Source organism: Anas platyrhynchos, chromosome 19 (genome assembly GCF_047663525.1).
Source record: "Anas platyrhynchos isolate ZD024472 breed Pekin duck chromosome 19, IASCAAS_PekinDuck_T2T, whole genome shotgun sequence".
In the NCBI taxonomy this organism is placed as follows: domain Eukaryota; kingdom Metazoa; phylum Chordata; class Aves; order Anseriformes; family Anatidae; genus Anas; species Anas platyrhynchos.
In genome coordinates, this window is record NC_092605.1 from 8986877 (window position 1) to 9000889 (window position 14013).

The 14013-nt window shown below is 48.2% G+C and overlaps 1 protein-coding gene across 4 annotated transcripts in view; it reads right to left on the reverse strand.

The window, feature by feature from the left end:
* Positions 1-200: 200 nt before the first annotated feature.
* The window catches only part of MYO15B (myosin XVB), a 48281-nt gene continuing 34468 nt past the window's right edge, over positions 201-14013 (reverse strand). For all 4 annotated transcript variants that reach the window (XM_072025637.1, XM_072025638.1, XM_072025640.1 and 1 more), the window contains 25 exons: positions 13847-13937; positions 13055-13289; positions 11451-11557; positions 10818-10877; positions 10515-10590; positions 9872-9990; positions 9291-9409; positions 9018-9159; positions 8770-8881; positions 8283-8440; positions 7895-8007; positions 7710-7773; positions 7393-7465; positions 6969-7045; positions 6501-6577; positions 6128-6258; positions 5427-5521; positions 5034-5111; positions 4607-4715; positions 4110-4258; positions 3585-3712; positions 2644-2777; positions 2043-2176; positions 1447-1587; positions 201-1159 (listed from right to left, as the gene is read on the reverse strand). In XM_072025637.1, the coding sequence (XP_071881738.1) occupies positions 1100-1159; positions 1447-1587; positions 2043-2176; positions 2644-2777; positions 3585-3712; positions 4110-4258; positions 4607-4715; positions 5034-5111; positions 5427-5521; positions 6128-6258; positions 6501-6577; positions 6969-7045; positions 7393-7465; positions 7710-7773; positions 7895-8007; positions 8283-8440; positions 8770-8881; positions 9018-9159; positions 9291-9409; positions 9872-9990; positions 10515-10590; positions 10818-10877; positions 11451-11557; positions 13055-13289; positions 13847-13937 (2782 nt within the window). In that variant the 3' untranslated portion in view covers positions 201-1099. The remainder of the gene's footprint in view (positions 1160-1446; positions 1588-2042; positions 2177-2643; positions 2778-3584; positions 3713-4109; positions 4259-4606; positions 4716-5033; positions 5112-5426; positions 5522-6127; positions 6259-6500; positions 6578-6968; positions 7046-7392; positions 7466-7709; positions 7774-7894; positions 8008-8282; positions 8441-8769; positions 8882-9017; positions 9160-9290; positions 9410-9871; positions 9991-10514; positions 10591-10817; positions 10878-11450; positions 11558-13054; positions 13290-13846; positions 13938-14013) is intronic.

Below are 14013 nucleotides of genomic sequence, written 5' to 3' on the forward strand. Positions count from 1 at the left end.
AGCAGCATTTGCAGGAATTTTCCTGACACGGATGCCACTGTGCCTACTGCTGGCATCAGCTCACCAGCAAGGAGCTTGCATTAAACAACTCTAGATCCCATTCCCAGCCAACAGTGACCACGTTTTCCTGTAACTTTTCCAGTTAGCTGCAGGACACCCATCCCACATTTGATGTAAAGCAGTGTCTGTCATCTCATAGCTTCAAAATAGCTACTGTGCAATTATTTTATTACAGTCTCCTGTAATAAACCTTTTAGTTCAGCAGGCTAGCTGTAGCAATAAAAATAAATTAAGTATTTTTATACAATTTGAGACACTCTCCTATACTGTCATACCAGTTCCCCTTGAATACACTTTCTCCATGGGCATGGAACCATGATGTAAGTATGACAGCTTCATGGACATGATTGACTTCTTTATAGCAGAAGGAAGAATAAGTATACGCATACATCAGTAAGAAATTAATTAACAATAAACATTCTTACCATTGCAGCTCAATCTGTGCCCTAGCGGATGTAGCAATTGTATATTAACACTGATCTGCTTTGCAATTAAGATGCTGTCTACAAGCTCCTGCTTCACAAACCCTGCTATGGGGCTTCTTGCGTATCAATTGAGAGAAGAAGCTGGTCTATGGAAGATGGCAGCAACCAGTGCAGTCATTTCATAGCCCTGGCTTTGCTTTCTGATACACGAATCGCTAGCAAGTATCATCAGTCTTTACTTATGAGCCTCAATTTAAAGAGAAAAATAGTCCCACAGTGCGTAGCTTGAAGGCAGTTGCTTGCATCTGTTCAGCTGCTCTGTGCTGGATCAGGCAATGAAGAAGCAATGGAGTGGAAAGGGTGTGGGTTGTTCAACCAGTGCAAGCATTGCTTCAAGGAAAAGGATTTGGTGACTGAACAGCAGGTCACAAGGGGTGAGATTACAGTCCAGTCCATTAACAAGCACACCATCACTGTGGTGGCAGTCTTAGAAAGCAGCTGTCTGAGATCACGGATGTTTCTGGGACAGACCTCTCCAGGGGACAGGCAGGGAGCACTGAACAAGCTCAAAGGAAACTGGTGCTGTCTTGCTTGGTCATTCATCTCCTTAGGCTTTAGGGATGAAAACCTGTTTTATCCAGGATGACAACGACCGTGTGATACATTTCTTTAGCCTGTCAAAACACAAATGAGTACCAGTCAATCTCTACCCCAGCAATAGCTGCTTCTCATAATTAAATATTCCCATAATTAAGTATCTTCCCATAAATTGCTTCCCATAATTAAATACCAAGCAGGCACTGGGATTTCAAACTGCAGTTTGGGAACTGGTAAATGCAGCATCCCCATCCACCCCAGGACAGAAGCGAACAGCAGGCTCTTAGCAGAGGCTCAGCTGGGGAGTAGAGGACAATTTCTGAATTGCCCCGAGGAAGCTGTGTGTCAGGGCTGATCATCTCACCTGTGGCAGTTCAAGCCACAGAGACTTGGGACTGGCAGCGGAGCCATAGTTCATTTCTATGCCGGGGAGCCCACCATCAGAGGTGGGCCGCAGGGTTCGCATCTTCTGCAGCTCATTCAGTGGGATGACGTGGGAGACTGCCTGTGGAAAGAAAAAAGCCACAGAGCATTAGCTGGTGCAGTCCTTTAAGAACAAAATGATCTGATTCTGGCCAAAGAGGATTCATCTCAAGAACTTCTTGAAAGCTGAGGCAAAGACAAGGGCCCAGGGCAGAGTAAGTGGAAGGACTGCAGTTAATTGTTAGGCCTCACTGCCAGTGCATCCCTGCAACTCCTACAAGCCTAGGCCAAATAGGAGTGTGTTTTCTACACTTAGTTTTACTGTGCACCGTGCTTGTTTGCATGATCACTGCTGGACTTGCAAAAGAGCTCACACCATTACTAACTGTTCTACTGCTCTTGTCACTGGCTTTGGGCTAGGGCTGCTGGCTGCAAGGCACATAAATACAGCCTCTTCCTGCACAAGTCCTAAAAGTCAGAGCTAACACCTGAAAGACATCAGGGCTTGGGACACTGAGGAAGAATTATCTGGCATACCTGGGTGATGTTATCCACCACAATGATCTGTTCATCGTTCACACCAAAATAGCAGGGCACAGGGATTGTGCTGTCGCTCACTCTCTCTACAAAGTAGAAGTTGTAGCCAAAGAAGGGCAATTTCATCGCGTGTTCTGTAAGAAAGCAGAAGGGTGGCATTCAGGCAGCAGCTTCCAGCCAGCAGTCTCCTGCACCTGCCTAAGGTGGTCAAAAGAGGCAGGTGCACTTTTTAGTGCAATTGACTTCTCCCACCACCCCTGCACTCCTAGTGTTTAACTGTCAGCAGCCTGGACGGATGTGCCATCCTTTTCAGAACAGAAAACAGCTGTGCAGACAGAGTATCAATTAAAGCACAACTCATACAGGGCTCTGAAAGTTTTCTGCAGTTTTACCAAGAGGTGTGACTTCTATCATGATGACCATGCGTGGAGGCATGTGCCAGTCTGCAGAGAAACACTCTCAGGGAGTCATGTGTCATGGGTCATTGCAAGCCCCAAAGATCCTTGCCAACCTCATCAACTGTCCCAGAAATGCATTCAGAGGCAGCTTCCATCACAGTCAGGACAGATTACTACCCAAGTAGATCTGGATGTCTCCTCACCTATGAACTGGATTTTTGCATCCAGTGGTTGGAGTGGCTGCCTGGTTCTCAGCAGCATACCGAGATGGTTCTGCAGAGTCTGGGGATTGATTTGGGACTGCAAAGGCATTGGTATGTACTCCTTCAGCTCTTCCCTGTGCCAAAAAGTAGAGAGTAATTCACCCCCTGCCCAGCCAAAATCAAAAGATAAATCAGGGGGAGTTAGAGAAAGGAGGGGATGTGGTAACAATTTTCAGTAGAAGAGCTGGGGGCAAGGGTGGAGGGGGAGAGAGAAGAGCACAATGGGTCACATCTAAACTGGTTAATGTGTGAGGAAACACAGACAGTTGAGACCATCATATTTCCATAGAGAAGGCTGTGTACCACTAATACACTAACAGAAACCTCTCCTTTCTGGAGACAGCAGGAGCTCTTCATGCAAGAACTGCATGTAAGTAGAGCCACAGGGTGTTTCTTTCACAGGCAGTCTCAGCTGAAAAGCACCTTACACTAATTGTCGTGTGTGCCGCCATAGCACTACACAGAGCAGAGTTTCCCACACACAGCAGGGTTCTACCCTTGCCCAGGATGCTGTAAGGAGATTTGATGGTGATATTACCTCCATCACCTTCATCTCCATTACATGGCTACAGCTGAAAGCTTGTACAATTTGTTCTTGGTACCACAAACACACGGCAGCCTACAGGAATGTTTGTGGCACCTTCATGCCTTGAACTCAGCAAGAGTCACAAAAGGAAACATGGATAAGGAATGGTCTGCATTAGGAGTGTGAATGGCAGGTAAACTTTCTTGGTTACAAGGCAGGTGTCAGACACCAAGTGACATTAATTAATGACTTATGCTGTCCAGAATTGTCCACTCCTTAATTATCCGGAGTAGTTTCAGGCCCCTGCCCCTAAGCCATGTGATGACAACAGAGACCCACCCTGATCCAAACATACCTGGGGGGAACAGAACTCTCCTGCTCTGTTTTGGCCCAGTGCTGGAACAGAAGCAAAATGGCCACCTGCATCTCCACTTCTTGATTATAGCTCAGCAGCATCTTCCCATTCAGGTAATCCCACAGCACCTGAGAGCACAGGAAAAAGGCTTTGTTAAAGCTGCCAGGAGGTGCAGGCAGGTTGAGGCAGCACCAGGCTGCAGAGACCCCACATCCTGCCTCGCAGATAGCTCAGGCTGATAACTCTAAAACAAAGGCTTGTTGGGCTCAGGACGAGCATGCAGAACTGCACACAGCATGTCTGGAGCAGTACAGCCCATAGGCTAGGGCCACATAAGCACTGCCTTGTTTGCCTCCGTAGCATCACTTGCATCACTCATCAGTCATTCCCAGAAACAGCATGCAAAGCCAATCAGTCAAAGCCCTCACACTTCTTCAGCCCCTTTGGGACATCCCCACTAGCCTCTCCTCTAATTCTGCCCCTGCTAGAGAGGTTCCTGGTGCTCACAGTGCCCTTGTTGCTTACCTGTCCATAATGGACATCAGTATAAATTTTGTTCTCAAAGTGCAGAGGTGTCTTCCAGGTGAGTCTGCGTAAACTCACAGTCACCAACGCATCCTCCAGCAAATAATCATGAAGATATTCCTCTGTTCTCATCGGCCTCACCATTTTACCTATATATTTATGCAGAGAGAGGGTCGTCACTCTTGGTGCTGAGACAGTGAGCTGAGCTCCACAACCTGGGAAAGGAGCCTTCCTGCACTCCTCTGTTCCACCCTGCCTGTAACAACTCCCAGCATCAAAGGGATGCAGACCCCACACAGAAATACACCACTTTAAGGAACAAGCAGCACAGCCCCTGAGAAGGCACAATCCCTAACCTTAATACAGAGGTTAACTCCTGAAGAAAAACCTCCCCAGAGCCAGAAAGGGCAGGGATATATTTGAAAAAGTAGCTGTGATTCTCCCTGTTGGAGAAATTGCTTTAAGAAAGAAGGTAGAGCTAGTCTCTCTTTACTTGCCATTATTATTGTTGGCACTCCTGATGGCAAAAAGAGCAAATTCCTGCATCTCTTCTGGCTCGCCCGCCCCCAACTGCTCACAGATCTCCTGCATGATCTCCTTGACCACCTGCAGCGAGGAAAAAAGCAGGTAAGTACCATGGCCAGGCAAGCCCAGTTCAGCCCCAGAACAGTCAGACATGCTGGGCCTGGTGGAAAGCAGCAGTACAGCTCTGGCCACTGCAGAGGGAAACGGGCTGGGTGAAGCATCCCAGCACCGCACAGTCTCCACAGAGATGGGCTACTACAGGGATTCTTAGGAAGGGCATGGGAAACCATCACAGAACTGAGGGAAGTGTAGGACAGGTCCAAAGGTTGACAGTTAAGCAAATTCTGTGGTATTGCTCCAAGTCCAGATCAATGGAGAAATGCAAAGCAGAAAACTCACCGTGAATGTCCTGATTCGGGCAACGTATTCCACTCCTCCAGGCATCGATATCTCCAGCCGGCGGGCACTACGTCCTTTCTGCAAAGGACAGTCTTTAGGCAGCAAGACACACAGGATCCCATCTGCCCCACAACCCTTTCTCCCTCTTCGCTCCTCAGCTCATCCTCTCACTACTTGCCCGCAGTACTTGACTCTTCCCCGCCCATATCCCTGTCTATGGGGCATTTCGCTTCCCATTTCCCTTACGGACACATGCCTGATGTCCTTTCTTGGAAGAGTAACTGTTCTTGCTTCCCACTTCTTCCATATGTAGTAAGGCTTCACATGGAACCTCCTGCCAAGCCTCTACCCTCCCTCTCTTCCCAACATCCCAACTCCTCTGCCCGTCAGTACCAGCAATGCCTCTAACTCCACCGGGAAAGGAAGGTGGCGACGACCCCCATACATGAAATTTTTCCGCAGGTTGCTCTGACAGATCTTGGCTACATCTGTAGGAAAAGAAAAAATGCTGAGCCAAGCAGATGACTAGGCATTGTCTCCTACAGTTTTGGGTCTTCCTGGCTGTGTTGTTTAACCTCGTGCCAACATGAGGAGAGGAAAGAGACCCCTACTCTGCCAGGAAACGTCCAAATCATGAGGAGCCAGCCCCAGACAGTGCCTAGGGCAACAGGAGTACACATGAATGCCCAGACAGAACTAGAACCCTCTTTTCTGAGAGGATTCAAACCCAAATACTTCACAGCTGATGACTGCTGAAGACCACAGCCTGACTTTCCCCCAAGATCTAGCCACCAAAATGGGCTTAAGTCACAGGGCCTAGCTAAGTGTCAGGGAGAGAGACAATTCCACTTTTCTTGGGTGAAAATGCAATGGAAAATAACCTCTGCAAACAGAAAGACTACTGATACAAAGCAGACTTTCACCTACAAGTTCAGCTCCCTCAGTATCCCGCTCATTTCTCCTCCCTGACAAGATAAGGGAGATTTCCTAATTGGACCACATTCCCACCTAGATCCTGTCTTCTTTCCTTAACTACTGGGCCTTTGTAAAAAGAGGGCAGACATTTATTCTACAGGACACAGAAACAGCCATACCATGGTGAGTGCTGGATGGATCACTGCTAGCTTGCTGCAGGAACTTGGTGGCGTAGGGCATCAGGATTTTGGAAGGGAGGAAGTACCCGGTGAGCAGGTTGAGGAGCAGCCAACCACGCAGCACACCCTCCCTGTGGGACAGAAAGAACTGTGGGCACCTTGGAACAAGGCAATTCCTGCTCCATCCAGCTCAAAGTGACCCTCTGCCCTTCTGACCACCTACAGGAGGTGCCAGTGAACAGACGGTGGTGGGGACACAGCTGGGGACAGTACACCATGAAGGGGCAGCCTCTGCTCCAGCCCTGCCATCCACATAGCGAGGCAGACAGCTCCCCTCCAGCCAGGCACAGCAGCTGACACTGCTGGTACTTACTCTTTGTGGTTGAGAGTGACCTGTTTGATGACCTGGCAGTAAACTTCATCGTGCAAATTCTCCTTCTCCTTGCACAGCTGCATTCAGAGAGAAGAGAGCATCAGAGAGGTGAAGAGAGCATCAGAGAGGCTTCAGGTCATCTCTGTGCCCTTTCTCTTCCAGCTCCTGAGCTTTGCCAAAAAATTGCAGACTCCCAATGTAACTTAAAGCTTGGGCACGACAACCTCTGGTCTGTAGTGCTATATAGGCTCCAGGAAGCAGGCAGGTTGTGCTCTCATCCAGGAAGTCAAGCCCAGGGAAAGCTTCTACATGCACAGACACACACAAACCCCCGCCCATATTTTTAAATCATCCTCTCTGTTTCAGCTCCTTTCCTCACACAGGGCACTGTATTATGGCTCTCCCCCTTTCCTACAAGGTCTTGGCCCCTTATTCCCACTGGCACTTGCCCAGAGGAAGGTCACAAACCTGAAGGATTTCAAGGACGCACTGAATGTCATTCTGGTTCTTGAGTTTTGGCTGATCTCCCATGAACCGCATCAGAGCTGCAAAGCAAAGGACAGTATTTAGGTCTAAGCAGAGGTGATCCTGCCATGCGGCAGGCAGTAGACTAGACAATGTCCTGAAGGCCTTTCTGCTCCACAGGCTTTAGTAGGCATGCACTGGACAAGTGTTCTGGGTGTGGCATCAACCCAGGCAGTGTGTGTTCTCGAACACTTTGCAAAAGGCAAAGTGCATTTTGCTGGATGCTTTCAGCAAGGACAAAGGTGGCTGTTAACAGCAGAAGCGTGTAAGGAGCTCTTTCCTCTGTTTTCCCTCTCTGGTGCCCACGTGTGGCCAACCAAGAGCATCCCAATCAACCGTGCCCCATTCTGTCCTAAGGAATACTTACTTAGGAAGTTTTTCGTAGCAAGTTCGTTCAATTCAATATCAGAGTACTGGAGCAAGGATGCCTGGATTGGGACCTGCAGGGCCCAAACACAAGGGTGAGCTGGGGAGGCAGATCAGCACAGAGCTGTGCTGCAGGCTTCGCAGAAGACAACAGCTCCTAATATCTTGAAGGCAGCACTGAGGAGTAGGGGTCACCTATATTTTTGCATTGACTGGAGCCAAAAATCTGCCCTCTGCTCTTTGCCATGTGGGGACAAAGCTAGAGGTGATGCTGGAGCAGGGATTCTGGCTGTAACCACAGGGCAAAACTGGGCTCACCTTGGTGTGGTGGACGAGGTCAGCTATACTCTTATTTTCAGCAGGCATCCCCTTCGATCCCAACCTAGCCAGAGGAGAAGGAATATAAACCAATCCACGAAACATCCCCCAGAAATGGCTTGGTGTGGGTCAGGCTACACAGGTCTTGTGCATGCCTGCTCAGGAAGGAACAACAGCCTACTCACATGGACTGAGCCTCTCGGAAGTGGGCTGCGGCAAAATCCATCATGGTGTAATGATCACCAGCAGGGACTGACATGAGGCTGCTGTTATCTGATATCAGGCTGGGAACAGAGCCCTGCAGGGACAGACACCAGACTCACCCTGAAAGGTCAGCTGAGGAACTACAGCGTGCATTCTCCTTGTCTGCAAGACCTAGAAATGTCTCATCTATGTGTGGTGCTTCTGCTACCACTATGATAGTATTTGAGTGCCTCTGTCTCCAAGGATTAAGCAGTTATCTTCTTCCCCCTAACTCTGGAGGTCAGACACTAAACCAGGGCCATGGACTTATCCTGGCAGGTCCCAGAGAACACAGCCATATCCCCTAGCAGTTCCCCAAAGACAACTCACCTCCCTGCTAGTGTTCCTGCCCTCCGAAGCTTTCATGCTCTTCCGCAGCCCTCCAGCTCTGTCCATGCTGGTGCTGAGGTAATCAGGGGCTGCAGCCAACTGTACCAGGTTGGTGGGGAAAATACCAGAGCGGCCACCAGTGGAGCCAAACTGCCAGCCTGAAGAAACAGGGGAGAAGAGGAGTCAGGAACCATGGCAGCTACAAAGAGAAACAAGCAGCGAGGCACCCATCTGACAAAGGAGAGCATCAGTCTCTGACCAGGCCTTCCTGCATCCTGAGTTAACATACCCTATAACTGTGGCAAAATGAACAATGTGGGTCACAGTCAGAGAACTGGAGAGCTGAAGGCTGGCAAGGCCAGCCCTTAACAGACTGCTTTCCTCTGGTTTACTCAACAGCAGCATGTAGGGCTTCTGGGCACCATGGGTCCAGTGGGCCCTTAAACACAGTCCCACCTTTCCTGTTGATCCCAATAAACTCCCTCACCTGGCTCCAGGCCTTGCATGGGCAGGAGCTGGATGAGGTCACCCTTCTTGAAGCTAAGGAGGCTCTTATCATCCGTGACATAGCTGCGCAGAGCAACGACATAGTTGGTGTCCTGGGAAAAAAGCAATGGGGAGGTCAAATCTTGTCCCCAAAACATGAGAGACCCAGAACATGTCACCCCATGGACCCTGTCAGGCTCATGTAGGAAAATGCTTCAGTTCTGTGCTGCAGTACAGCCACTCCCTCACCTGTCTCAGCTCCTGGATGAAGGTTTCCACCATGGCCTTGATGCATGGAGCTTTCCGAGAGTGCAGAAAGAGCTGTTCTGTCTTCAGAGAGAACTCCAGGGCACTGCTGCCCCTCAGCTCCACTGACAGCACATCTGCAAAGCTGAGAAAACAGCCAGCATGCTCAGACTGCTTCTGCCAGAGCTATGGGGTGCAGAGCACAGGGATGGGAGTTCTGCAACTTGACATCACAACTTGACATCCTGCAACTACCACCCATGTTCTTCTGCTGACCTGTAGCTGCAAAGGATCTTCAGGTGCTCAGGAGTATAGCCAGATGCTTTCACTACTTTCAGCAGCCGCAGGCCGCGGTGAGAAACACCCAGGATCTGGACATCACTTCCATTTTCACCCTGCAAGAGAAGTGCAGCAGAGTGCAACAAAGGCTCCTTCCCATGTGGACAGGATGCAGGAGAGGAAGATGCTAACACATGCACCACGAAGGAGGCCCTGGGCTAACAGAAGTGTCAAACCCAGCAACATTTTCACAGTAGTTTGGAAAACAGAGACTTCAATAAAGGAGACAGAGGAGCAGGACTCTGAGGATGCAGAAAGGCAAATGGGAGAACCTGGGGGACAGGAAGACCACTGGCAGCAGCCAAGCAAATAGCCTGGACAGAGAAATGGTTAGGAAGGACATCAGAATGATGCAAATATGTAAGCAAGGAATAAGAGGAGAAAGGTACAGAAAGCACAGAAGACTGAGTGATGTGTGGCCAGGTAAGGGAGAGAAAGCCAGGACAGAAAGATCCCAGGTGAACCAGAGCTACACAACTACAGTAAACGTAGGGTATGTTGAAAAGATTAATACTCACGTGAACTGGGAAAAGGCGGGAGAAATAGTTAGCCCAGTTGTCCCGAGCAGCCAGTACAATCCTCTTCTTTATCCCATCCTCCTGAATGGACTGGACATCATTGCCAACTCGAAATTCCGCTAGCAGGGATACAAAGCAGATACTTTCTCAGCAAGACAAACATGGCAAAGTCTCCCTCTGCCCAGGGAGATTTATTGCCACCATTCCCACTCAGTGATTACAGAGCAGCCATTAGCATGCAGAGGCGAAAGGATACCACAATGGGAAGAACCAAAATAACTTGCACATGCCAGTGTGCTACTAGGTTTTTCTCCTCCTCTCCATTAAGCTCCTGTCAAAGAAGAGAGCTGGATTTTGAGACAACTCAAAATCCAATTCTTAGGCTTCAGTTTCCTCTCCCCACAAGGCATGTATCGTAATTAAGTTTTTCTGGCTCAGGGAAATTTCAGAACCATGTTCTGGCCATTTGGAACAGGCAACCATGGCATTACACACAGCAAACACAAATATGTTTTTTTGCTGCAAGTGACAATTCTTCTCAGCCCTAAAGTCCTGACTGAAAGGCCATGGAGGTTTGTTTCTTGTCTGAAACTAAATGCTGGGATGGGCACAAGGAGGAGGGGAGGATGGGGATGTTAATTACTCAGCAGGTCTTTCATCTTGCGCTTCTCCTCTCTGGAGATCCGAAGGCAGGAGTTAGAGAAGGTGTCACGCATGATCTGCAGAAGAAGGAAACAGAGAGGCTTCCATGGAAAGGCTGAGTGTGTTGAGGCTGTTAAAAAAATGAGTTCAAGAGAAGAAAGAGCAGGGGCTTGACTAGATGAACCTGGAGAAGGGACTGAGACCTCTAGGGGTGCAGTAGTGAAGGCAGTTTATGCAATGTAATCATGGAGTACTTTGTCTCCATGGTGAGATATAGCAGTCCGAGTCATACATCAGTACATACCTGTTCACACAGCAAGTTCAGACAATAAGGGTGACTGAAGTTTTCTTTGGGGTAGAACACCTGCAAGAGGAGGATAAATACAAAACTGAGATTACGTACATTTACAGATGTTGCACAAGTTGTTGCATCCCTTCCCAGGGATGTTGTATAATCCATGTGTCCTACTGCCAGAGAGGAGTGAATCAACCTCCAAGTCTAGGCAGGGATGAAAGACAGCAAATAGGAACAAAACAACCAAACGTGAACAGGAGTGAAGGATCAAAAATAAAGTGGTGAGACCATGGGATGAGCTTTGGACAGTTTGGTGCACTTGATTCTAAACACATTTGTACTATTTACACAGAAAAGCACCAGGTAACAACGTATTTATTTGTAGATCTCTCACTGCTTTACAGGGGAAGGGAAGGACAGATAGGAAAACTGAGATGCATGAGTCAGCAAGGCAGAGTAGGACCTGGATTCCTTGGCTATTAGATGGGCATGTAACTCCCTTCTCCTGCGTCGTATGATGCCCTCTCTGAACTGCTTTAGTGTTGTTACGTCACACTGGTTGCAAGTGACAAAAAGCAATTTTAACCTAACATGGGACCACTTCTCTTCCCCTACAGCCAGCCCTCAGCTAATCAGCTGTACCTCTTTGCGCAGAAAGATTTTCCAGGCAGGGTTGGCATAGGAAAAGCTGACACTGGCAGTTAATTTATACAGCTGGGTCTTGATACCATCATCTTCTATTGAAGAGCCTGGGTGAGAAGAAAGAGCAGTGAAGATGGGCTTTGGTGATTACAGGGTCACCTGTCAGAGACTTACCAAGAGAAAGGGTACAGTACCATGTGCCTGACTGAAGATTATTACAAGCAACCCTCCTGAAGGACAATGATCAGCTAACATGAATGCATGCACAGAAGTCATCATGTGATAGCACGTATATTTACTGTATTAGCCACAAAGTTCAGTGCTTATAATAAAAACACTCCAGAAACAGGGAGCACACAGTGTCCCAGGCAAACTAGTGCCCCTGTTCTTAAGCTCAAAGACACAGTTTCACTCTATGTCATTATAAAAAGGCTATTAAAAGAATTCAAAAGGACATAAAAGCTCTTTCCTGAGCTTGTGGACTGCAAGTTTCTAGCACAATGCATCCAGTACTTGCACTGGATTTTCTCTCTGCAGGAGATCTATTAAAGATAGGCTCAGTTGGTAGGCAACCATTCAAAGGTATTGCTCTACGAGGTAGGAATGTCTTCATTTACGCAGTCACAACTTTTGAAACTTCAGAGTTAACAGACAACCAGAAATACAAAATATCCCACAGTTCAGCTGTTTCTATATCCCTATTCAAAGGAACGTAGGGAATTTTCAGGCTAATCCAGTTACCAAGATTTGCTTTCACAGAACTTCCTAAAGATCCATCTTTTAAAAGAAAGAGGGCGGGAACACGAGGAAATTCTTTTATAACAGGGAAGCTACTGTGGGATGGAGTCCTACAGTAATGTGCTTGGGCAGACTGTTTTTGCACATTATAAAATGTGATGCTGATGAGTGTTTTAGATAGCTTGAAACACATTGGTACATGCATCCAAAACAGTTGCCAAAGTATTACATGAATTACTGCTCCAGGCTCCCACTGAAACTCAGAGGCCAAACCTAGGGCTGAATAACACTTCCAAACTACTGCTGGAAAGAATTAGTTATGCCATTTTTCAAGTGGGCAGTATCCAAACAGCTTCCTTATGCATCCAGCGCCTCAGCTCTCCCGTTCTTCCACAAAGAACATTCCCTCATTCCTCAGCCTATCTTTAAGAACCCTCCAGAGGTTCTAGAATGTAAAACACCTGCCTTCCCATTCCTCCCTCGTCTAAAGTCCATCCACTGGATTGCAGCTTTAACAGGGTAGCTATGCTTCAAGTAGGCAATAAAACATGTTGTGGACTGGACCTTGACAGAGCTGTAGCCCAAAGGTCCTTTCTTTATTTAGCTCCATTTTTCAGAGGGACCCAGCCCTTCCTTCGTCATTTGCACCTGACATCCTGCACTGGAAAGAGAGAGCTGGGAAGCACCATGCTGAGTGCTGGGCCAGACTCAAACTGCAGTGACAGTCTGTCTGATTTCACACAGACTGCTCGGTGTTTGGCTAGCTGGCAAATGACAGATCGTGTGCTGTGACTGTCCCAGGCTGCTAGGCTGAATCTGCCCCATTATCTTCTATCAAATCCCACTTGTGAGAAGTCAACACTCACCCTTTGCTGTGAATTCCTGTGAGTCTTGGTTCCCAGGCAGGAGAGATGTGGGCAAAGGTGGGGGAACAGGGGGAGAAAGAGGGGTCTGGGGATCTGGTGGGGTACTTGGTGGCTGGCTGAAGATGGACAGGAGAGGCAACTGTTTCTCCTTGATAGAGCTAGAAGCTGAACCTGGCTTGGGCTTGGGAGGTGGAGGTGGCCCTTTGGGACTCTTCTCTTGCGGTACAGGGGGAGGCTGCAAGACAGCAAAACCATTCGATACAGTCATTCTCTGCATCACTACACGCTGACTGACACGGCTGTTAGAAATAATACCCAGGGCAGCAGCCCAGCCCTGGGAGCAACATTTGTTTGAGCAGAAATACCAGAAGCTTTAAATCAGCATACGATCTACAAACAAATGAAGATTAAGCAAACCCAGGTGCAGAGAAACAAGTATTTGAGATTGGACCTTATAGTTGGGAAAAGGAGAAAAAGGCGTTAATAGGCCAAGACATCAAGAACTTGGGGCCAAATGTGAGGAACATGAATAGTTGTCTCTCAGGTGCTTGCTTCCAAATCAGTCCTAAACATTCCACAGCAGGACTTGCAGCAGCAGAGCCCTTTCTCCAGGACCTCAAGAGACTTTACAGACTGCAACCCAGGAGATGCAACACTGTGATATGATTTCACAGCTATCTATTTACACTACAGGAAATCACCTGGCTGCTAGTGCACTATGAGATAGCTCCCAGCTGGGGATTGGATACACAGACCCTCTCTGCTGAGGTGACCAGAGAGAAAAGCACTCACTGATTTGGGAGAATTGGGATTCACCATCCCTAGCTTGGCCAGAGCCTCATCTTTGGGGTCATTCCTCTTCATAAATGGCTTGGACACTTTCCTGCAAGACAAAGGGGGAACAGAGGTGTTAGGGCTGCAGCAGGGCTGTGGCCACATATGGAGCCACATAGCAGCGC